This window comes from Coturnix japonica, chromosome Z (genome assembly GCF_001577835.2).
Source record: "Coturnix japonica isolate 7356 chromosome Z, Coturnix japonica 2.1, whole genome shotgun sequence".
NCBI lineage: Eukaryota > Metazoa > Chordata > Aves > Galliformes > Phasianidae > Coturnix > Coturnix japonica.
The window spans coordinates 59,039,010-59,064,583 of NC_029547.1; the positions used below are offsets into that span (position 1 = coordinate 59,039,010).

At 47.4% G+C, this 25,574-nt stretch overlaps 2 protein-coding genes across 2 annotated transcripts in view; one reads left to right on the forward strand and one right to left on the reverse strand.

Annotated features, from left to right (window-relative positions):
• The window catches only part of PTGR1 (prostaglandin reductase 1), a 21,442-nt gene extending 16,272 nt beyond the window's left edge, over positions 1–5,170 (forward strand). The window contains exon 16 of the mRNA XM_032441469.1: positions 4,979–5,170. Within this exon, the coding sequence (XP_032297360.1) occupies positions 4,979–5,011 (33 nt within the window). The 3' untranslated portion in view covers positions 5,012–5,170. The remainder of the gene's footprint in view (positions 1–4,978) is intronic.
• Positions 5,171–11,370: 6,200 nt separating this feature from the next.
• Positions 11,371–16,361, reverse strand: TXN (thioredoxin). The gene is made up of 5 exons (XM_015849881.2): positions 16,137–16,361; positions 13,835–13,939; positions 13,218–13,277; positions 12,446–12,511; positions 11,371–11,607 (listed from the first exon to the last, which is right to left on the reverse strand). The coding sequence occupies exons 1-5, from the start codon at positions 16,158–16,160 to the stop codon at positions 11,545–11,547; spliced, it is 318 nt and encodes a 105-aa protein (XP_015705367.1). The 5' UTR covers positions 16,161–16,361; the 3' UTR covers positions 11,371–11,544.
• Positions 16,362–25,574: the final 9,213 nt, after the last annotated feature.

Consider the following 25,574-nt stretch of genomic DNA (forward strand, 5'->3'; position numbering starts at 1 on the left):
GGTGCAGAAACGTCGCAACAGCCAAACATTTAATGCAGCTTGAGTCCTTGAGACACAACAACGCGAGAGAAGCAGCGCGAACGTTAACAGCTTTCATGTACACGTCTTTGCAGCAATGTTGGGTCTTTTCAGTGCTGCAGGGTTGAATCATGCTGGCAGAATGTCTCTCTAGCAGGCAGATTCTTGTCTTCCTCCCCACTCCCCAGGTGACCATGTTGGCATGATCAGGAACTTTAGGATTCACATAGAACCGTTCCCAAGACGCCACTTCCCGAAAGAGACCAATCACTGTACAGTGTGAAAAACAGGAGCAGCTTCCTCTGTCTTTTGAGAAATATAGGCCTCGCCGACTGTCTCTCTGTTGCGTCAGCTGGGCTAACAGCATCCGAGTGAGAGCACACGCTGATGAAAGTCCGCTAGTAACGTGGTCTTGCTTTTATACTCGACGTCAGTAGCTACGTCATAGAACGTCAACCCCTGCGACGCCTATAACGAATATCTTAAAACTATGTTGGAAATGACTGCTTTTTTACACCGAATTGGGTGTAATCAATCCTAAAAAAGGTTCTCTTTTACTTTTGGGATCTCTGTTGTGTGGGGATACAAGAAAAGCTGTTCAGAGCAGCAGCTGTGGAGCAAGTAACAGCAATGAGAACGACAAGGATCAACCTCTGCAAGGAGAAGAAGAGGTCTCTACAGCTCTGATTGATATGTTGCCTGCATGGACGTTGCAGATAAGTGTTTTGTAGAATGTGCTTTGTTGACATGTAAGGGTTTGGGAAAGTTGTAAGGGCGGAATGGGAAAGTTAGAAAAATAACAACTTGTGAAGGTTATATAGAGCTGTGAGAACTTGTAATAAACGATTTGATGGTTCACAATCTGAGTCCGTGCTCAGACGGCTGCACTGTTGTTTCTAAAGTAAAGGTGTGAAATCAACAGGAACTTGCAGGCGCTTTCTTTGGAGAATGATGTTTCGGAGAGCCTATTCAAGAGAGATTTTGGTTAGGGATGGGAAGGACAGTGACCAGTCGGTTCATGACAGTATTTTCCAGACGTTGAAGAATCCATAGCCTTATGGAGAAGGCCTGCCAGGATTGGGATGCAGGGCGATTCTCTCCAAACGCTAACCCATTCATCTTTGAGATGAAAAAAGCTCCTGAATTACAGGTCGAAAGCTGTTTTGGAGCTTAGGAGCTCGCACAGTCATCATACAGCGTACGTCAGTCTTGGGAGCATCTAACGACATAGAGCCTTTCCACCCAGCCATACTCTGTGTTCCATGTTGCGAGCCTGTGTTTGAAACAATCCTCTCTTCTTTTCCTTGCAGGGTTGTAAAAAGTTGGTGGGCTGTGCTGGGCTCAGATAGCAAGGTTGCAATCTCTGAAACAAAAATACTCTTTGATGAACCTTCAATTACAAGAAAGCGTTCTCTTTCCGTTGGATGAGCACTGCGTAAAAGCCTCTCCTGATGGTATGAACTGCTTCTTTGACAACGCGACGTTCAGAAATGATCCCTGGCCCTCAGCAAGGCTGTTAATTTCTTTAGCCTGATTGGCAGGAACTCGATACTTTTGAGTTCACACCTAACTGAGTACATGGTTCTCCGGTAAGAATCTTACTGGAGCTTACTTGTTCCATTCTTACTTTTTTTTCTTCTTTTTCTTGATAAACACTGAACTAGAAGTGATATCATATATGCGCGTAACAACCATTTTTCTACTTCTTATTTGAGATCAACTTGTATCACAACTTACTAATAACAAATCAGAATGTCATAACTACTTTTATTTTAAGAACTAAACTAAGAACTAAACTAAGAACTAACTAGAATAAACTAATGATGGTGATGTTCTGTGGTCCTGTGCCTTTCAGGAAGTGCCATGGTGTCTGCGCTGCTCTTCCTTATATGTGCTCTCCACAAGGACTTGGACTTTCTCCTTTCGCTCTTTTCCCTTCAGGTTCTACCATCCAGCTCACTGGGTAAGTCCTGCAAGGCTGCAAAGGTATTTGTAGTAATCACTGGAGTTGGTATATCGGTGCGCATTTTTTCCTCCGTGCTGGTGTTTTGCTTCTCCGTTTTTTCTCCCGTGCGCGAGTTTTGCCTTATCTTTTTTCCTCCAGGGCTTTTCACGTCTTCTTCCTTTGCCTCTGCAGAGGGACTATTTGATCTTGGAGCGTGACCGACTCCTTGATCCTTGCATCGTTCCTGTAATTGGAGTCATCTCCCTCATGTAGTCCCATCTGACCTTGCAGATCTGTCCCCCTTCTGTGAAGGCCCTGGGACTTGAATTCTGGGCTCAGTAGGCTCTGTGAAGAGTGAGCTTCAGAATAAGTCCTCTTCCTGCAGGAGGGGCTGTCTCTGCCTGTCTTTGGACTGTCACGCTTGTATTTGCTGCAGTGGCTGTCTCCTCTGTTGTGTGATCATTGTCTTGGCTGCTTTGTCCACGGCCCTTTGTGATATGGTCTGCTGGATCTCTGGCTGCAGTGTTCTTATGGCTACCGGAGCCTCCATGGCTTTCTTGAAAGGGGCTCATTCCATGAGACCTTGACTTCTTTCTTTTTTCGTCCCGATGTTTGCTGCCATCTCTGCTTCTTGAGCGCTTCCTTTTAAGATTGTGTTCACTGTGACACTTCCGAGGCTGCAGCTTAATTCTCTTCCAAGTATAGTTCTTTGGCAGTGCTCTCCTTCTGAGGAGCTGCGGTTGCGCCGTACTCTTTTTAAAATAGAGGATGAAGGCCCTGGAGTTTCATCATCCCAGGGACTCTGACCAACAGCTATGAGAACAGGTGACTGGGCTTTCGACCCAGGAATATCAGTAACTGCTGAGTTTGAGCCACTTCCTTCATCCCGTGGTGGTGCGAGATATTTGTAGTCCAGCAGACCATTCTTGTACTTGTTCAGAATGCTTTGGGTAAGAGCGCTGGTGCTGGGATAGGGGGAATCATAATCTTCTGGAGGCGGGACTTTGTATTCTTGAAAGTCATTGTCAAGCAACGGGATGTTGAATGGAAAGAATGGAATTGAAGGGGCAATCCGTGCGCAGACTGGGCCGTGCGTCTTTTGTTGTTATTTCTTTGAAGCGTTTCATGATACAACGGAAGCAGAAACTGTTGCCAGCAATTGTATCTGGGCGGGCAACATTGTCCAGTTTGTTGGAGCAACAATAGGACATTGGGTCAGGAGAAGTGTCTGTAGTCATGGTCTACAGCTTCTGGATGTTAACTTTGGGCTAAGAGCTGCTGTCCTCTACAAACAGGCTATGGAAGCTCTGTTCTACAAAAAAAGGAGACAAAAATATGTGCTCTTAATTCCCAAGAGAAATAAAGTAATTAAACTCTAAAGTGCAGAAACGTGCAACAGCCAACATTAAATCGCCAGCCCTTTAGTCCTGAGACGACAACCAACCGAGAAGCAGCAAGCAACGTAACAGCTTCATGTACGTCTTTGGAGCAAATGGTTGGTCTTTTCAGTGCTGCAGGGTTGAATCATCTGGCTAGATGTCCTCTCCTAGCAGGCAAAGAACTCTTGTCTTCACTCCCCACTCCCAGGTGACCACTTTGGCATGATCAGGAACTTTAGGATTCACATAGAACCTTCCAAACCTCACTTCCGAAAGAGACCATCACTTTACATGTGAACAAACAGGAGCAGCTTCTCTGTCTTTTGAGAAATTAGGCTTCGCCGACTGTCCTCTGTGCGTCCAGCTGGGCTAACAGCACCGAGTGAAGCACACGGGCTGATGAAGTCCGCTAGTGAAAAACTGGTCTGCCTTAATGACGTCAGTAATGCTACCGTCTAAGAAACGTCCAACCCCTGCAACCGCCCTATAACGAAATCTTAAAACTATGTTGAAATGACTGCTTTTTTACACCGAATTGGGTGTAATCAATCCTAAAAAAGGTTCTCTTTTACTTTTGGGATCTCTGTTGTGTGGGGATACAAGAAAAGCTGTTCAGAGCAGCTAGCTGTGGAGCCAAGAATAAACAGCATGAAGACACCAAGGGACACCTCTGCAAGGAGAAGAAGGAGTCTCACAGCTTGATTGGATATTGGCCTGCCTGGACAGTTGCAAAGTGTTTTGTAGAATGCTTTGTTGACATGTAAGGTGTTTGGGAAAGTTGTAAGCGGCGGATGGGAAAAGTTAGAAAATTACAACTTGTGAAGGTATATAAGGGATGTGAGAACTTGTAATAAACGATTTTGGATGGTTCACATCTGAGTCCCGTGCCTCAGACGCTGCACTGTTGTTTCTAAGTAAAGGTGTGAAATCACAGGGAACTTGGCAGAGCGCTTCTGGAAGATGATGGTAGGAGAGCCCTTCAAGAGAGATTTTTGTTAGGGATGGGAAGGACATGAACGCAGTCAGGTGCATCGAGTATTTCCAAGACGCTGGAATCCATAGCCTTATGGAGCAGGCGCTGCCAAGGATTGGGAGCAAGGGCGATCTCCTCCAACCTAAACCATTCATTTTGAAGATGAAACAAGCTCCTCGAAGTGTACAGCGAAGCTGGCTTTGGAAGCTTAGGAGGCTCAACAGTCACAAGCCACTCTGACTTTAAGCATCGAAGCCTTCAGCCCAGCATACTTGTGTTCAATGTTGCGAGCCTCGTGTTGAAAAATCCTCTCTTATCTTTCCTTGCGCCAGGTTGTAAAGTGTGGGTCTGTGCTGGCTCAGATAGCAAGGTTTGCATATCTGAAAAAAATAGGCTTTGATGAAGCCTTCAATTACAAGACGGTTTCTTCCTTGGATGAAGCACTGCGTAAAGCCTCTCCTGATGGCTATGACTGCTTCTTTGACAACGCGAGTTCAGAAAGATCCCTGCCCTCAGCAGGCTGTTATCTCTTTAGCCTATTGCAGGAACTCGATACTGAGTTTCCACCTAACTGAGACATGGTTCCCGTAAGATCTTACAGCTTTACTTGTTCATTCTGACTTTTTTTCTTCTTTTCTGACACTACTAGAAGTGATATTCCATATATGCGGTAACACATTTCTACTTCTTATTTGAGATCAACTTGTATCACACTTACTAAATACAACAGTATAGTTCATAACTACTTTTATTTTAAGAACTAAAACTAAGAACTAAACTAAGACTAAAACTAAGAATTAAACTAATGATGGTGATGTTTCTGGTGGTTCTGTTCTTTCAGGAAGTGCCATGGTGTCTGCTGTCTTCCTTCATAAGGCCTCTCACAACACTTGGAGCTTCTCCTTTCCCTTCTTTTCCTCAGGTTCTCCATCCCAGCTCACTGGGTAGTCTGCAAGGCTTGCAAAGGTATTTGTAGTAATCACTGGGCTGTTTGGATATATCGTGCCGCATTTTTCCTCCGTGCTGGTGTTTTGCTTCTCCGTTTTTTCTACGTGCCGAGTTTTGCACTTTCTTTTTCCTCCAGGCTTTTCACGTCTTCTTCTTGCCTCTGCAGAGGGACTATTTGATCTGGAGCGTGACCGACTCCTTGATCTGCATCGTCTGTAATTGGAGTCATCTCCCTCATGTAGTCCCATCTGACCTTGCAGATCTGTCCCCCCCCCGCCCCCCCCCCCCTTCTGTGGAAGGCTGGGAGCCTTGAAATTCTGGCTCAGTAGGCTTCTGTGAAGAGTGAGCTTCAGAATAAGTCCTCTTCCTGCAGGAGGGGCTGTCTCTGCCTGTCTTTGGACTGTCACGCTTGTATTTGCTGCAGTGGCTGTCTCCTCTGTTGTGATGATCATTGTCTTGGCTGCTTTGTCCACGGCCTTTGTGATATGGTCTGCTGGAATCTCTGGCTGCAGTGTTCTTATGGCTACCGGAGCCTCCATGGCTTTCTTGAAAGGGGCTCATTCCATGAGACCTTGACTTTTTTTTTTTCGTCCCGATGTTTGCTGCCATCTCTGCTTCTTGAGCGCTTCCTTTAAGATTGGTTCACTGTGACCAACATCTTCCGAAGGTGGCCCAGGGCGCTGCAGGCGTTAATTCTCTTTTCCCAAGTATAGTTCTTGGCAGTGCTTCGGTCCTTTACTGAGTGAGTGCTACGTACTGATGATGTGTGCGGTTGCGCCGTACTCTTTTAAAAATAGAGGATGAAGGCCCTGGAGTTTCATCATCCCAGGGACTCTGACCAACAGCAGAAACAGGTGAGCTGGGCTTCGACCCAGGAATATCAGTAACTGCTGAGTTTGAGCCACTTCCTTCATCCCGTGGTGGTGCGAGATATTTGTAGTCCAAGCAAGACCATCTTGTACTTGTTCAGAATGCTTTGGGTAAGAGCGCTGGTGCTGGGATAGGGGGAATCATAATCTTCTGGAGGCGGGACTTTGTATTCTTGAAAGTCATTGTCAGCACGGATTGAATGAAAGATGGAATTGAAGGGCATCCGTGCAGACTGGGCAAGTCCGCTGTGATTCTTGACCGATCCAGGATACAGACGGAAAGCAAGAAACTGTGCCAGCAAGTATCACACCTGGGCGGGCAACATTGTCCAGTTTGTTGGAGCATAGGAACACTTGGAGTCAGGAGAAGTTTGGTCTGTAGTCATGGTCTAGAAGCTTTGGATGTTACTTCTGGGCTAAAGAGCCTGCTGTCCTCTTCAAACAGGCATGGAAGCTCTGTTCTACAAAAAGGAGCAAAATATGTGCTCTTAATGTCGCCAGAGAGAATAAAGTAACTACTCTAGGTGGAAACGTGCAACAGCAACATTAATTGCCGAGCCTTATCCTGAGACACAACCAACGAAAGAGCAGACGCAACGTACAGCTTTCATGGTAGCAATCTTTGGCAGCAATGTTGGTCTTTTCAGTGCTGCACCGGGTTGGAATGCATGCTGGCAGATGTCTCTCTAGAGGCAGAACTCTTGTCTTCCCTCCGCACTCCCAGGTGACCACTTTGGCATGATCAGGAACTTTAGGATTCACATAGAACCTCCCCAACACCGCACTTCCGACAGAGACCAATCACTTACATGTGAAACAGGAGCAGCTTCCTCTGTCTTTTGAAGAAATTGGCTCGCCGACTGTCTCTGTGCGTCCAGCTGGGCCTAACAGCACCGAGTGGAAGCACACGCTGTGAAAGTCCGCTCTAGTAACTGGTCCTTGCCTTTAGTGACGTCAGTAGCTTACGTCATAGAACGTCAACCCCTGCGACCCGCCGCCTATTGTGCGTTTTGTCGTAACGCAATCTTAAAACTATGTTCAAAATGACTGCTTTTTTTTAACCAAGACGAATCTGGGTGTAATTAATCCTAAAAAGGTTTCATCTTTGTACTTTTGGGAGTCTCGGTGTGTGTGGGCCGGCGATAGGGCAGAGAAGCCGCTCGCTGTGTCAGGAGAGCAGAGTCAGGCTGTGGAGCAGATAGACAGCATTGCTCAGAGGCCAGGCATCCTAGGCACCTTCTGCAGTGAGGAAAGAGTCTCAACAGCTCTGATTGGAAATATGTGCCTGCATGGACACAGTTTGCAAAGTGTTTATGGTAGAATGCTTTGTTGACATGTAAGGTGTTTGGGAAAGTTGTAAGGGCGGATGGGAAAGTTAGGAAAAATAACAACTTGTGAAGGTATACTAAGCGGATGTGAGAAATTGTTAATAAATACGATTTGGATGGTTCACATCTGAGTCCGTGCCTCAGACGCTGCACTGTTGTTTCTAAGTAAAGGTGTGAAATCACAGGAACTTGCAGGCGCTTCTGGAGATGATGTAGGAGAGCCTTCAAGAGAGATTTTGTTAGGGATGGGAAGGACATGACCAGTCAGGTCATGAGTATTTCCAGACGCTGAGAATCCATAGCCTTATGGAGAAGCCTGCCCAAGGATTGGAGCAGGGCGATCTCCTCCAACCTAACCCATTCTATCGCATGATAATTCTTACATCTGCAGCTGATCATCAAGTTGTTACTGAAAACCATAACCAAGAAAACTCTCTAAACCAAATGATAGTTTAGAAAGCTGGTTTTGGTTTATTGCAGCCACAGGTGTGTGGGGATCTCTCCACAAATGACGCACAGAGTTAAATCACAATGTACATTTAACACCAGAATGTTTATACAACATCCCAAAATTTCTGCCTATTTCTAGGACTGTCAGACATGATAAATCTATGATTCTACCTGAACTGAACAGTTATGGGGATCTGGCAAATAATCATTTTTGGTCTCAGTTTGCCCATGTATGGTGCTGATGTTGAAGGACACAGGTTGCTCTTTGGCTCCTCCCCATAATGTTTACAAAAAGGGGCCCATTTTTATCTGTCTGAAATCCCAAGAGATCTGTTCTGTGAACGCTAAGTTGTTTAAAGCTTTGGTATGTAAGAAAATTTATCACAGGGGATATGGTGGCCTTCTGAGGCTATATCAGTTCTGTTTGAATTCATGTAATTTATGGATGCTGTAAATGGCTGAGAGACATCCCATCAACCACAGCCAGGTTAAAGATTATTAGAATAACTAACTGACCCAGACATCAGTTTAAAACAGAACAGCTTGGGATGGAAGGGACCTTATATATAGGGGATGTGTTTCGCAGGCAGTAGATAAGCTTGGTTTACCTACCACAGACTCCTTAATTTATTTATTTTTATATAAAATCAGTACAATGTCAGAGCTGTCCTCTGTTTCCATAGTACAGAGCTTTGTATACACTTTTTTCTCTAGTTTCTACTACAGCCTGTGACTGGATGTTTGTATCTTCCATCTTTCCACCATGCCTTCATTGCAACCATGCCAGAGAGGAAGGATTTCTTTTCTGTGCTCCTCATGTATTTGTTGCATAGCTGTGACAAGAGAAAAGAAAGCAGCATCCTTAAGATCCATGTTGTCTTTTTTAAATGTCCTCGGGACTTTTAGACTTCCATGACAGGTAAAACTTTGCTTCATGCCTGGCTTCCCCACCCACCTAGAGACTGCTCACATCTCTGTCACACCATCCCACCTCACCCCAGCTCCCGGGGAGAGGGAAATAACATAAGCAAGGATTTCTAGACTGCCCTGTGTCCTCCTGCATCCCATCACCTGGAGGTACTGCTGTCCTGTCACACTGCTGTACAAGAGAAAAGCATAAGGTGTTCCTAGAGCCTGTCTGTATATCAACATTCATACAGTAGAAAGGGTCTCTGCTGCCTCATGGAGGTGGGCATGTCTCTGAGCTGGTTTCTCAGCCAGCAGCAAAGGGAGCACATCTTCACACAATGGTGAGCACTGAGCACAGCATGCACAGGGCTGGTAGCCAGCCAACAGCCCGCCAGCAGCTGTGAGGTTGAAATGCAAGTCTAACATCATTCAGATCTGGGAAGGAATGAGAAGTGGAGAGTCAATCAGAGCTGAAATGAAGCTGTGTATTGCAGGAAAAGAAGTAACACGCTGGTTACTAAGATAATACTTGCCCAAGCACACCGTGGCAGTCTGACACCTGTGGCTGTGGTTACAGAGTTTGGCTGCTTCCCTCCAACATAACCCTGCACTGCTCCCTTGCTCACTTGACTGCAGCCCTCGTGGCTTGTCCTTCCCTTTCACAATGGGAAGTACTCTCTCATTAAACCCACTTACTCATCCACACACTCCAGTTTCTCTGCTGGAGGGGCACTTCTCTTCCTGCTGACCTGTCCCTCCACTGATGGGAAAGCTACGCAAACAAGCTGGCAGAGAGCTTCTTGCTCTACTGGTTTGACAGCAAGGCAGACATCTCAGCCATTTTATAGCCAGATGACTGATGGCAGCCATCACCTGAGGGAAGGGTAACTTCGTAACTCCTAGAAGGGAACCCTTAAACGTTGTTTCAGTGTGCACCAAATTCCTTCCACAACTGATGGAAATGAGGTCAGTTGGCCAGCTCTTGTTGCCCCCTTAGAGGCATCTTCTTACATCACACGCTGAAAGCAGCTGTGTTCTTGCAGACAGCAGATCGCATCCTGCTTCCCACAGAAGTGACTTAGATGTATCCAATGAAAGACCAACTCTGCAGCACTATGTTCCAGCATATGGAAATGCTGCTGTCTCACTCTTTCAAGTGAAAAACAGCTCAGCCATTTAGCAAGCAAATCACAGCTATTGGGCTCTGCGGAGTATTACTTAATAACTCCATGTCAGGGCCCATGCCCCAAGATTTAGCAAGGTTACTTGTAGCCACTTCATTCAGGTGGCCTTGTTGGACCTGGCAGGCAGCTCAGCATCACGCAGCTCTGTGCTCGCTCCTCTGTCAACAGCAGGAACAGGAAGAAAGTTAAAACTTGCAGGTTGAGATAAACACAAATTGATAGGACAGAACAGGAAGGGAAAATAATAGACAAACAAAATATATAGAACAAGTGACGCACAATGCAATTGCTTCACCACCGCCAACACAATGCCCAGCCAGATGTGAAATAGCCACCCCCTGTGTTAATGGTGTGGTGACCTGCTTTAGGACATCCCTTTGTCCAGTCCAGGTCAGCGGTGCTGGTTGTTCACTCCTGGCTCTTCAGTGGTAGGGAGATGCCATACAGAACTGGGGTATTCTCTCCCATAGGATCACTGCTGCCATAGGGGCTGAGACTGCTTACCCATCAGCAAAGCATTGCCATTAGGCTCTGCCAGTATCTGTAATGAGAAGAACCAACTTGGATGGGTCCAAGTTGAAGGAGGGAAGATTTAGGTTGGATGTTAGAGGGAAGTTCTTCACTAGGAGAGTGGTTAGGCCCTGGAACAGGCTGCCCAGGGAGGTTGTGGATGCCCCGTCCTTGGAGGTGTTCAAGACCAGGTTGGACGGGTCCCTGGGCAACCTGATCTAGTAAATGTGTATGTTTGGTGGCCCTGCCAGGCAGGGGGTTGGAACTACATGATCCTTGAGGTCCCTTCCAACCCGGGTCATTCTGTGATTCTGTGAACTTCTGTTCAGGAATTTTTAAGATGCCCATCTCTTCTCTCTTGCTTCCAGCTACTGCCTAAAGGAAATAAACAGGCTGCCCAAGAACTGCTCTTAAAAGCAACGCTTGTTAGCAGACACTGTGATCCAAATGGCATGTTGGTTCTCCATATTATTTCCTCCCCACAAGTTTATCTATGGAACCACTCTGTGTAGTGGATTCCCACTTACCTGAGTCACCTTTGTAACCCATGGCAGCACTGCTGTTAAGAGTACAGAAAACATATTGCGTGCCCTCACTGCATAAGCAGAGCTTACATCCAGAATTCCCAATGGCTTCTCCTCAGCTACCAGGAAAGAAGTCTGGCACCTTGCTACAGCAATTATCACTGCTGTCTTTTCCAACACTTAATTTTCCATTCTCAGTGATACCCTGTTATTAGATTCTTGCATTTGACAAGAGTCTTTGCATCCAGACAGCATTCCTTTAACACAGCAAAACGCAGCATTGCAGAGACATTAACAACTTGCGCATGTTTTTATTCAAACACGAGACAGTAACCAAAGGTGAAGAATTTACATTTTATTGTACTCATTTACATTGATCAGAGGATAGTTTCCATCAAGATAGATAGGTTAAATGGTTGGATATTTTTTTTTTTTTTTTGAAGTAGAAAAGTTATGGGCTATAAGTTAGCCGATCCCACCATACTCCAATGTCTCCATGGCTGGAGATTAGACTAGACTTTTAATGGTCTCTTCCAGCTTCTCTTTATTGGCCCCAGAGAATTCCTGCACCTGCAAAAAGAACAATTTTCAGAAGGGCTGCACTCAATGCCACGTAACATCTGGTTGCATAACACACAGAAATATGGGTTTATTTAACTCTGTAACCTCTAAGATTTCTTCAGGCCCAAAATGACACACACAAAAAAAGAGAAAAATCAATTAATCCTGTATCAGTGGTGTGTAAAAGTCATAATTGCAGCTCAGAAGGATTTTGGAGGCCACCTCCTGGCAGTAGCAGCTGAAAGCCACTTTGTGTTGCTGTGCACCTTGTCCTATCAAGCTCTGATAGAACTGCTTGGAGCAGCCTGTCCCTGCACCTGCTCTGTATCCCATCTATCCAGCTCACAGCATATAATGCAAAGGGGCTCTGTTCAGTCCTGCAACCTACATGGGGTCCCTCCACAGGTTTCACAGTCTGTGTGAAAACACTCAAGTAGTGGTTTCAGATGGGAGTATATTCAGATTATTAACTGATGTCAGGAGGGATTCTACACATATAGACACGTCCCTGCTTGAATGTGAACTGTGTACAGAGAATGAATGCTAACAGATCAGCAAAAGCAGAGCATTAGGGCAGTCTTGCACATTTAGCCTCACTAATTCATCATGAAGATCTGCCCATAAGACTGACCTGCAAGACTTAGTTCACTAGGTCTAATTAATAGAGTTTGCTTCATCAGTTGCATCTGGTCTATGCTGTATTTGCTGTAGCACTAAGATTAATTTAATTGCTCTTAGAAGTGTCCCAGTGCCAGTTGTGACCCAGATACATTATTAAGAGAAAGCAGACTATGTGGCCTAGCCTGCCTCTTCCAGGAAAATAAGTTCCATAAAAAAAGAAGCCTACCTTCTTTCCGTTCTTGTAGAACTGGAATGTTGGCATGCACTTCACGTCACAGTGTGTAGCAACATCCTGGAAGAGAAAGAAAACAGTCTTCAGCTGTGCATGTCTGAAGGACACCAGAATTTAGAACCCACTGGTTTCCTTTTGATAAGGAAGTTGGACAAAGTCATCACTGTTCAAAAAGAAGAAAAACATCTTTTCTAGTCCAGCACTGCAAAGGCAGTGCAATATTAGCATCTTTCTGAAACAAACCTAAAAGATCCTCCCTTCAGAATCTAATTCATACAATAAGAGCACGTGTTTACTGCATCCACACTGTGTTTGGAGAGTACTCAAGAACACTACAGCAATGTTGCTGTTTCAGCCTGAAATTGTTTAAGTACTCATTCTACACTACTGAAACTGCCATAGAGCAGACATCTTATTACACATGGTTCAACACATGAAAGAGGAAACAGTGCCAAGGGCAGTGGTGAGACCAGACAGTCTTGTACTTGTGTAAGCTATTAGTTTTAGGGGAGATTGCATCAAAACAGATTAAGGCTTTGGGAGGAAGTCTCAAGGGCAGAACACCAGTGTTCCCAAGTTATCTCATGTGTGCCATAGGGGTTAAGACAGTGCAGATAACTAAAGCAGTTCATTCTTCTCATGTACTCTAAACATTCATTCTTTTCTGCCTAGTTGGTGGTGCCCATCTCATTTTGTTTCAATAAATCCAAGGACACTCATTGCCACTTCTGTGGTTCTCCAAACCTACTATCCCTTTGGACCTTACCTGGGCATCATCCACATCGATTTCAATGAACACCACATCACCAAACTTGTCAGACAGACTCTAGAATGAAAAATGAAATTATGTAGTTACAGGTCCAGGAAAGCCAGTTCTCAAAAAGATGCATTCATAGAAACTGGTGCTGTCAGACTTAACATGTTACCTTACAGCAGCTGCTTTACTGACCAGAAATTAATTTCCAGCTCCATCCCCTGGAAGAGTCTGCTGAAGCACCTAAGCATAAGGGAAAGGCCTTTCCTTCCCTTATGGCTTCCCCCTCAACACATAAAGATGCTACAGCTTAACTGAACGCAGTTTAAATAATCAGAGCCAGCATATATACATTATTTCAACTCCACTGTTGCCAGTTCTTGTGGAAATGCACCAGCTAGGTCCCTACAGACTGATGCATCAGCACACCAGGACAGACAAAACGCTACAGTGTGTTAGTTCCCCGCTGTGTATCCAAGTGCTTTATTCAATAGTTACCTATCATATCCTTCTAAGATTCCTCCTTCAGGAAAACACACCATAGACAAAGAAGGTTTCCACCATATTAGAAGTTGCACAGAAGTATTTCTATATACTTAAAGTTACTGTGAAAGACAAAAGCTACTTACATGGAAAAATGGCTTGATCATTTTGCATGGTCCACACCATGTGGCAGAGAAATCAACTACTATAAGCTTCTCACCAGCAGCTTTCAGTTCTGCCTCAAATTCGGACTGTAAAGAAAAAAGAAATCAAAACATTAAGGATTTCCCCCCTCATTTGCAAAAGGTTCAAGACTAACCCCCAAGTCAGCTTTCCCTTAGCTCCATCAGCACTGCATCCCCCACTGTCTTCTGATGAATTATGAGTATCAATTATGAAACATCACAATGCTCAGTCACTGAACTGTGGAAGTTTATGTAGAACTCAGCATGAACTGAGACCGTAAGCTAAACTGAGTAATGTTACACTTCTAACGTGATCCTGACGGTCCTTAGCATTCAGTTCTAATCTCCAATTTAATAGGATGTCGTCCATTTTCTTCTAGGATTCCTCAGAATCTGAGGACAAACTTCCACAGTTTCATGGTCTGATACCTTTCCCAAGCAATGGTTAGAATCAAGATGTTGCGTGGTTTACCCTACAGCATGTTTCCTAGAGCAACAGCTTCATCATATAAATATTTTATTATGCCAAGTAAATTGGGGTGTAACTCCAGTACTCAATGCAAAGCTACACAGTCTATGCCAGTAACAACTAACATTTAAGGTTAACAGAGATATCTCTGTTGCACTTTGTTACAAGAGACATTTCTGGACATCACGCTTTGCATTTCAGAGCTCCTTATGTGCCGCTGTTTTCAAAGAGCAAATGTTTCAACAGAAGTGTAAGGCACTGAAGGAAAGAAATATTTGCATGCTAAAAAACAAACAAGTATCTCAGGCAGAGCAAGCAGAGGATGCTGATCCAACACACAGGCAAGGGTGGCAGCAAGAAGTTCTTCCTCTCTCTCTTCTTCTCCACCACTGTGCTAATGTGGGGTGTATTCCTGCATCCCAGTCTCTAAAGCACAACACTGCCTCCAGCAAAGTTCAGCGTTCACATACACAGTAGTCCATGCTATCTGCTCCCAGTGGTTACTTAAAACCATAAGGCTGTTAAATAGAGCCTCACTCACTCCCACCTCCAAATCCCTGATTTCTGGCATATATTCTCACAACTTAGTGCTGTAACAGCCTTATTAATATTAATTCTACCTCCTGCACCCACCAATTGGACTATTTTCCTCAGTCCAAATGACTGATTGCTGTACCCTGCATGAGGAAGGCCATCCCTGGGACGCGCTGATCATATGACCACACATCTCAGGGCAATATTGCACAGAACAAGGGCAAAGTGGGAGGACATGGCACTTCCTGCAGATCACAACCCATACACCACTGGAGATCTGAGCACTGCTCTCCAGCTGCAGCCAGGCGTTACCCTGTGAGTCATCCCTAGAATTAGCTAAAATTGCTACAGGCAGCCTGAGAAGAGACACGAGGTCCAACGGTGTTACCCCTGAGATACCCAGCAAGGGGTAAGTGTTGGTATTTTTTCCTCAGAAAACATTAATATCCCTGAAGTAAGGAATACAGCAGGAAAACTGGCTGACCTTTCTGACTTCTAGTCTTTCTGCAGTAAGTATGGATTAATAAGATTCATACAGAAATATCTCCATTATCAGAATGGACACCTCCCCCTGTTAGTCCACGTGGCTACAGCTGTTAGAGGATCTCACAGCTTTTTCAGCAATATTTTCCTTAGTCCTCTGGAGGGGAAAAGCCCATAAACACTTTTCAAATACCCATCTGGTGCCTCCCTGAGGCCTCGGCCTCACTTTGCTGGGCGCAGCAGGCAGCATTATGTTAGCAGATTTCAGTTTCCAAGGGCCGGCTGCGAGAAAACAGGTGGCAAGGAGAGGTTCAATGCAGCAGGGATTCCCAGCAACCCAAAATGGAGGCCACCAACCAACGCCGTAAGAAATCCACCGCCCTCAGCATAGCTGGGACAGCCTTAATACAAGACCCCAGCTATAAGCACGATGTCTGACACCCACCGAGCCGCCCTTGGGCCGTGCTGATCCGGCAACCTGATCTAGTAAAGGCGTATGTTTGGTGGCCCTGCCAGGCAGGGGGGTTGGAACTACATGATCCTTGAGGTCCCTCCCAACCCGGGTCATTCTGTGATCGCGGCCATCAGCTGACAGCCAAGGGTCAGGGCGACGTGTTGCAGTTTAACCCGCTCCCGCAGTGCCCCCTGCGGCCGGAGCGCAGCCGCCATTGGGGAGCGGCCTCAGGCTCAGCGCACACAAAGGAGCGCGGCCCAAGGCCCGGCGCCGACACCAAGCCCCCCTCACCCACACCCCACCGTGCCGCCCCATGCACTCACCAGGCTGCCCACGCTCTTCACCATGGCGGCTCTCACTGTGCTGTACGGTCACAAGGCGGACAACGGGCTCGTCCCCGCGCACGCGCGTCCCGCACGCCGCTGCGCTCTCGGCTGTGTCTATACCGGTCCTCACTCCGCAACGCCAAACCAACGCTCTGCCGCCGCCGCCCCGGGCCTGCCCTTATATAGCCACCGCTGCATCGCGCATGCGCACTGAGCGCTCAGCCCATCGCCGGGCCACGCCCCTTCCCGCCCATGGCGCGGGTGACGTCACGAGGCGGGAAGGGGAGCGGCCGTTATAGTTCTTTCACAGGGCGGGGGTTGGGGGGAGCAGCGAGAGGGGGGAGAGGAGGGAAAATAGGGGGAAAAAAAGAAATAAAAAAAAAAAAAAAAAAAAAAAAGAAAGAAAAAAAAAACCAACCGTGTGACTGTAAGAAAAAGTGCTGCGTAACGCCGAGCAGGAAGTGGCGGGCAGGATCCTGCCCTGGAGGAGGGGAGGGGGTGGGAACCCGTATGGGGGGACTCCTCCTGTTTTATTTCTCGATTCTGTTTTAAAATCGTTTTAAAACTGGGTTTTTTTTCTGCCTCCAGCACCCATGTGCTGCGACACGGGCTGTGTGCTGGCCGTGCCACGTGTCTGCCTGTCCCCATGTCCGTGTGTCTGTCCCCTGTCTGCCCATGCTCCATATCTTCCTTTTCCTTTTATTCCCAGCCCCCTTGGCTTGTAAGAGACCCCAAAGATCATCCAGTTCCTGCATGGGAACCAACGGCTTCCCCTAGTTCAGCACCATCAGAGGACAATCAGTGTGCACTCAGCTCCCCGATAACCCACTGAAGAGACTGGACCTTAAATGGAGCCAATGCAGGACCCCACTGGTGACAATCTGCCATGTAACCCCATTAATACAACCCTCCAGTCCTGGCCCGTCAGCCAGCAGTTCTCCCAAGGCATTATACAGTGTCTAAGTGGCGCTGGACTTTGTGACCAGAGGATACAGTGAGAATCACACAGTGCAGCAGAAGGGCCAGTTTCACAGCAGATCCAAGCCTGGCCATGTCACAGAGGGCTGGGCACGTCCGGCATTAAGCAATGGTGCAGACAGCTGCCAAAGGGAGGAAGCTGCTGGAAGAACTGCCTGCAGCAACAGCTGCACCACGTTTTATCGCAGGAGAGACGGGTTATCTGCAGTGCATTACCACGCTGCATTTCATCTGGCCCTGACAGTCTTTAATGGTGCTTTCCCGTTCCTTGCAGCCTGCTCCTTGGGAGCACTCTTCTGTTGTAACTGACCCATTAAAGGTGCAATAAATATTTAATAATTAGATGGGTGTGCTGGGTGTCTGCCAGCCATATGCGCAGTGCACACAGAGCTCTGCTCTCACTGGTGACGTACCCAATCACCCAGCCTCTCTTGAACACTTGGCAGAGCACATCTGGTTGAAAGACGGAGGAGAAGCCATTGAACAATGACAGAAAGGAGGGGGAGAGCACTGCCACATACTGTACTTTCCAGGAATCAGCCCTGTGCTTCCAGGAAGCTGGCAGGAAGCAGGACCATCCCTGGGCCACCACAACCTCTGTGTGCCATCCCAATGCACATCCCATGAGTGATGTTCACAGGGTTCTGCAGCTGCCCACTCCCCTTGGTGTTCTGTGCTAAAAGCAGCGTGCAGGATCCATGCTCAGCACAGATGCATTGCACAGTGATGCAGGCAGGTTTCAAGGTGCAGTAATGCTTAACTGCTTTTTGAAAGCTTGGTAATAGAAGTCAAAAATCCACACGTGGCAGTAACCAGCTCATGCAGTTCCATTATCTGCTTCTCTGGCTCCCACCATTCATTGTCTTAACATCAAGTCTGATCTGCACAGAGGATGATGTTTTCTCCAGTGCCTTTTGAAGGGAGCCTCTATTGTGGAGCAATGGGTGGTAATGTGGGTCTAGTTCTTCACTTCTGCTTCCAGTCCAAATTACAAACTGGTGCACAAGTACAAGCTTTGCTTCTGAGTGCCTGACATCCATCTCTTTTCACATAGCTGTTTTGCTTTGTTTTTCTTGTCAGCCTTCCATCTGCCTTGCTTTTCTCTTCATTCTTGACCTCTCCTGTGGCTTTTGCCTTTGTGTCTGTGTGCATCCATCTCCTGCAGGGTAAGAGATGTCAGTCCTCCTGGCATTTCTTCTGCATGATGTGCAGGGCAAGCCAAGGACTATGACCTGGCGCAGGTGCTTTAGTACAGTTCAATGTGGTTTGCATGCAGAAGCCAGAGACCTGTTCAGGGCTGTATCAGCAGCATGTGATGTTCCCATAGCCCCTTTCCTTCCAGTGCTGCGCCACAGAGATTAATTCAACCTCAGGGTCCCTAAGCTCAGAGGGGTGGCACAGTGCTCTCCACAGGGAACAGCAGCCTCAGCTTTGGGTTATCTTCATAGATGGGAGAGGCAAGTGTGGTATCTCTTGCAGGACCTCCATATGGCGCCCCCATGTTGTGGTTTAACCATCATGTGGCTGAGCACCGGGAGCCCTTGGCTGAGAACAGCCTTGGCTCTGTACAGCACTGCTTAGCAGCAACTAGAAACATCCGTGTGTTATTAGCATTGTTTTTTTGCTAGAACCAAAACACAGCAGCATTCCAGACACTCTGTCCCAGCTGAAACTAAGACAATATCCACCCTTTATTCCATACCATTTACATCATGCTCAGATCCCACAATTTCTACACATCCTAATTACCATTCCCTATCTTTTTTATTGTTTTTTTTTTTTTTTTTTTTTTTAATATATATACACACACATTTATTTTCAGTAGTCTATGAGCCACCCATTTAAATTGTCCATGGTATTCATTTAGTTCATAACTTTGAGCTCCATCTGTCATAACAGTCCTTCAGTGCAGGAGGGATGATTCACAGTATTGGGTTACTGCATGCAGAAGCTAGTTCTGGTTCCATCAGAGTTCATTCTTCTTTATCCCAGGTAATTCTTGGTGAAACAGACTTTTTGAAAGATCTGAATTATTTTCTTCCCTTTCTCAAAAACTTCTCCTGCTGTGTTGCCCCACATGATGATGTCATCAATGTATTGCAGGTGTTCAGGAGCTTCCCCCTTTCACAGTGGCCATATGGGACTATTAAAGGGTGAGCAAGTCTTGCTGATTACTCCTTGGTTCTCCAGTTGGTAAATCAGCTGATGAATGGGAATTAGGGAGTCCTGGTTGGTGCAATATTGCCACCGGTGCACCACTGTAGTAGCAATTGGCACCTGCTCTTAGCAACCCCACAACAGAAGGGTCTTCTGAGAGACCAGGCAAGGTAGACAGCTGCTTAATGTTTTCCATCCATCCCAGCTGAAACCGAGACACCCCGCTGGGACTGTACAATGATCTGAGCTTTTAGTAGGAGCAGTAAGGAGCTGGCAGCAGCATAGAAGAGGACTGATGGAAAGAGAAGACCAAGCTGGCTTTGAGCCTTCAGCACTTCGAGCACTTCAGCACTGCCTCCTGCCTGTGCACCCATGGCTGTCCCTAGGCTGCATGGAGGTGGGAGCCCCACATTGCAGGTGCATGGCTAGATCTACAGCACACGAAACATCACTGTCTCCTTTCTGTACCCAGAAATGAGTGTCTGCTGCATCTCCTGTGGCAGAAGCTGGCTCAGGTCATGAGTTGGTCACATGTCGGTATGGAGCTGAGCTTAAAAGAATGGTAGCCTGATTTCACACAGGCTCAGAAGCAGTAATGTAATCCTCACTGAGGAGAGATGTGAACAAGCTCTGGTCTCCAAAATTACACATGCATTTGCATTTCTGAACAGGTGATGCTGCAGAGCTGGTGTTTTGCACTGCAGAAGCACTCCAGCTGACTGTTTTCAAAGCAATTACATTTTTACATGTCCAAATTACGCAGTGTACAACTGTGAAAGTCTCACATAACCAATCTTAGAGTGAAGAGAAGGGTGGGAGGAGAGCCACCACGTTCTGGAATACCGTCATCTCCATAAAGGTATCTGTAAAGATGTACTTGGAAATCAGGGCAGTCAAAATTACTAGCTGGATAAAAACAAGCTGAGCACCTGTCTTCTGCCGGGGTGCCCTGAAGCAGGCAGGAAGAGACATCACTAACTGCCTCATAAGGTGTGCACCTACTCACATGCTTGCTCCCCGTGCTCAGAGTTGGCTGTGATTCATGCAGCGGCAGGAAGGATGGGGAGCCATGCAGCCAATGAATGGATGGACAGGCTCCCCTCCAGCCTACCTTGCCCATTGGCCATCTCAGGCACAAGAAGAAACCGTATCTTGTCTTTCCCTACCACATGGCTCAGATGTTCATCCTGTGCTGACATGAAGTCTGACATGAAGGTGGTCCCATGTGGGGCTGCAGTGCACTCGATAGTCCTCGTGGGTCCCTTCCGACTCAGGATACTCCATGACTCTAAGCTGTGGTAATATCACACACCTGGCAGAGAGGCAGGGAAACAAAATATGGGCCGTGCCTTCCTTTCCTGCAGACCGCAGACAGCCTACCTCCAGAAACACACACACATTAAAAATAGCGTTCGTCTGAGCTGGTTTGTCTAACCATCTATGTGCATCACATGCTCTGCCTGCAGAGTTAATGTTTACCACCTTTGTGCCTAATTAACAGGAGCCAAACAGTCCTAGTTTATTGCCACATAATTATTTCCCTGGCAACACCTGAATGAGTTATGAGAACCTTCTGAGAAATGTGACATTTATTAACAGGCCTCAGGTGCTCTGACCTGACATAGGATGCTGTCGGCTGAGATCAAGAGGGCCCAGCGCTGCCACCAGGCTGGAGATGTCACCCACAATACGAACTCAGCATGAAGATGATGATTCCAGCAGCATCTCTGGTCTCTATCCATGCCGGCTGGACACTGGGCTTCCTCCTGAAGAAGCAGGAGGAGCAGCCTGCTGGGAGAACCAAGGGAAACCCGGGGGTTGTGTAGTTGCTGTGTTAGTGTTGTCTGCTTAGTTGCTGCACGCTGCATGTTACCACTTAACTAAAGGGGAGGGCTGCCAAAAATATTATGAGTTCACACTGAAAACCCACACACATCAATTTTCTGTTAGCTGTATCAGAAATGATCTCTACCCATTGGGACCTAACTTTGGTGTAACTTCCAGGGATGTGAAATAAGAACTGCATTAAGTGCCTAGAACGTATTTCCAACAAGCTTGAATGTGTGGCTTGGAACACACTGCTCATCCCAGGGGCTCCTTCCTGGGCTTGGGGCAAAACTTGCCCATGGGGCTGCACACTCTGAGCCCTTCCTGGGGATAGGGACAGACTGTGGTCCTCCAGTGCAGGGTGGTGGGCAGTGAGGGGAAAATACTCCCTGTGCTTCATCCCCTGCTGTACTTGGGTGAAGAGTAAAACCAGCACTGGGTATTTTATTGAAAATGTTCTCTCTTCATCCTTCTTTCCTCAAATCTAAAACCTCTTTTTACATCCTCTGCTCCATAAGGGCAAGCACACAGCGCAGCCAGGCTTATCAGAGGGATGTGGTTTGTGGAAAGCATTTCCACTCTGGGCATTGCTGTAAGAGCTTTGCTGAGAGCTTGTTGTTGTGTTTCAAAGGAAAAACACCCATTAGAGACACTGAGCCTAAAGGCGGTTGTTTCAGACTCTCTCCTTTCAGATCACACCAGGCTGTGCTGAGTGTCCCTGCTGGAGCAAAGGTTGAAGCAGAGGGACCCAGGGGTCCCTGCCAGCCTCTGCCATTCTGTGATGTACCAATTCTTAACATCTGCCTGGGAAATGCCTGTGTGATGGGCTGGGATGTTCCAGTTCCTGCCACATCCACTCCACATTGTACACAGAGCACAGAAACCCATATCAGCACTGATGCAGCCCCGATGCTCACCATGGCTACCCACTGTGCCTCCTACTATACTCATTGAAATGATATCAGGCATGGCACAGCACAGTACCCCATCCCAAATGAAGGGCTGCAGCCTGGCCACGAGGCATGCAGGTCTTCATCCCACACCCAGCTCTGAGCAGTGCACACAGCAAAGTGGTGGAAGCGCAGGCAGCAAATGCAGTGCATTGCAAGGAGGGATCAGCAGAGCTGCAGAGGATTTTGCTCATTGAAGCCATCTGCTATCGGCGGAGTGAAGAGATAGTCAAGGTATGCGATCTTATCGGGTGACTCAGAAGTGGGAGTGTTTGTCCCTTTTCAGCACCTTCGCATCATCCTGACTCAGCAAAACAGTGCTGTTTTCTTCCTGCTTAGCAAATCTCCTGGGGACTTCTGCTCGCACTCAGGAAACTCCATGCGGGGCTGACTCTGTGCCTCAATCACCATTCTTCTCAGAACTAGAGCCTGCTATTGTTTACCATCAGAAAGTGGTCCTCATCCACAGTGAGACAGTTCTTCCTTCATAGCTGCCTCCACCACAACCTCTTTGCTATTTCCTTCTTCCCCTGCTGGGTCAATTACACATTATTCAGAGGTTTTGATGCTACACACCCAGCACGTGAGTCAGGGGCAGGGAGCACAGTGTGGCAGGGTCCCCTAGCGCAGTGTGCAGGCCTGCTGGGAGCTGAACTTTCTTCCCCACATCCTGGTTCTGGTTGCTTACAAACCACCAAAACCTTCCGTGACCAGCAGCCCAAGCAGACATCCTTGTATAACCAGGGCATGCACCAAATGCTTTGCTGTGCTGAGAACCTTCCCCTTCGTCTTCAGCACAAACCTCGCCTCCCTCTAACTCTGAAGACAAAGTGATGGTGCAACAAAGGCACATCACCCACAGCCACACGAGTGCTGTGTTTAGCAGCTATCTGAATGTTTCCAGCCAGTGAATGGACAGTGAAGCTGTCCAATGCAGCTCAGACATAGCCACAGGATTCCTGCAGGGGGGAGCACTGCCCAGTCACAGCCTTCAATTTCAGTCTCTCAATCAGAGATTTTCTGGGAGAGTGGGACCAGGGGCACTGCCTCCCAAACCAGGACACTCACCCTCCACCAGGCAGGTGGATGGGAACACAGAGCAGAGTGTGTTTGCAACCGACACCTTCATGCAAACCCATTTTGCAAATCATCAGTAGCATCAAGTACAACCAAAGGAAGGGAACAAGCAAGTGGTGCTCCTGGTTTGGGGCCCTGGACCCAAAGCTTAAAGCTGCACTTCTTGTGCTGTTCTGCGGGTAATGTGTGTGCCCAGAAAAGGCCAGTTTGCTTCTGCTTGCAGCAAGTGCAATCTCCATAAAGAAATTCAATTAAAACAAAAAATGTGTATGCTCTTCCTGTTTACTTTCTGCCTGACTCAGAGCTTTCAAGGCTTCCCAGCATCTCCCAGAGGCTCCCCAAAGACATGGCTCAAGTGGGTTACTCATCGCACTCAGTGCCGATGGTTCATGACTGTGAGGGGTCCTGAAGGGTCTGCGTCCCCAGCACCCCCAGACAGAGGGGGCTCCAAGAGGAGCAACAGCTGCTCAGCCTCCTTGCCTCCCCCCTCCTCCCCGTGTCTCCATGCAAATAAGACCAAAGCAAACAGGAAGAAATCCAGCCCCTTCTGGCAACCGCAAGTAAATGCGTGAACGAGAAAGAAGGCAGTGAACACGTATCTTGCCCTCCCATTCCTGGCACAAGGCGGGAGGTGGCTTCTGACGAGTTTCCTTTGCAGCACAGCGCAGGGAATCTGGACTGTCCTCCTCTGGCTCTGCCGGGCAAGCTGTAGCAGCATGCATTGCTTTTCTTACTGTGCAGAATTGCTCCTTTCCCCCAGAGCGTAACTAGGAGGAAGGGCAGTGAGTCTGATGTCTGTTAAGTCTGTTTTTCAGACATCAGCTATTTCTAAGAATAAGTTACAAAATAAAAAACATTGTGCTCCACTTCTTCAGATCAGTTTCCCCTTTACAATATCTAAATGCAGAGACAACATTCCATTCCTACAAACGGGCTGATGCAAGGTGCTGCAACACCAGCACTGTGGAGCATGGGCACAGCTTTTGGGGAGATCGTAAGACTCCTCCAGGACTTCCTGGCCCTTCTGCTTTCATCTTCATTACTCTAAGGTGCAGTTATTGCCCTGGAAATGCAGGCGGAGGGACACATCCCCCGCTTCCCATCTTCTGTGTGCTTAAGTCTTCTCAAAGTTTCAGTGTCAGTGGGGCCTGAGCCAGGTGTCCCCAGGCAGATTGTCTGCATTCCTTCCCTCCACGACTTTAAAATCTTCTCATTAACACCCTGCAGGAACCCAGGAAAAAAAAAAATAGAAAGAAAAAAGCAGCAGCTTCTTGCAAACAGAGTTGGGGGAATCACAGATAAGGCCTGGCCTGCTCCAGTGGCTGTGCTCATCCTCCTTCCAGGCCCTGCCAGCTCAGGACCCTGGCCCTCAGTTTGCACTGGTACAGGTGGCAGTGGCCAGGGCATGGTGTGCCCTGCCCTTCCCTGCCTAGGGGCACTGTCACTGCAGGATTTTCACTTGGGAAGCACCCACTTGTCCTTCCTATCTTTAATTTCATGTCATTTCCCCTTAACGCGATTAACTCTCTTTATGTAATTTGCTCCCACAGGTACTCGCAGCACCTCCCTGCTCATTAGCAGCAGGATTAATTAATGAGCTGTTTATCCCTTATCCCAGACCATTAACCAAGCTATTTAATAAAATCAGACCAGACACCAAGCCTTGCAATACCTGACCAGGCAGCCGGCTTTACACAACCCCTGCATCTTTACGGCAAGCCAGGCTCTAGGTAGTCATCACTCATCTGCAGCTCTCTACGTTTACTACAATCCCAAGTTGAAAGCCGAAGTCTGGAAAAATGCTTCAACTCTTTCTAGCCACACTTAAGCACCCTTAATGTCTTCACAGCAGCTGTGGGTGCCCGTCCCACAGGCATGTTGGATGGCCCTGTTCTAACCTGTCCTGCTGGGCGGCAGCGCTCTGAGGTGGGCTCTGTGGTCCCTTCCAACCCAACCCTTCTGTGGTTCTGTGATTCTACGTTTCTGTTGCGTCCCCACCAGGCTGTGAGGTGGGTAATTGCTGCAGGGATCCCTCTGCAGCAAGCGTATAAACTGCCATAGGATGAGCCCGAGGTGCATAAGCTGTTCCTGTACCAAGCTGCAGAGAGACTACTGCTTGAACCAGCCTTCAGGCAACAGCACAGCTCCTCACAGCAACACCTGCTGGCATTCTGGCCTGTGGGACCAGAGGCAGTGATGGTACCTTTCTCACTGTACTCCTGGGATCAGGAAGGATCCGTCATTAGCACATCCCCTTCAGCAATGCAGCTTCAGTCTCATGGTAGAGACCCACTCCCACTACTCTTCCTTTCCAGCAGGGCTGCGCTCTGTGTGCTCAGGATGGAGACCATGTGCAGTGACAGCCTGTTCTCACTACTATGAGCAGGATATGGATGAGTACTATCACACACAAATTTACCTCTTTTCTATCAGACACACATCAAAT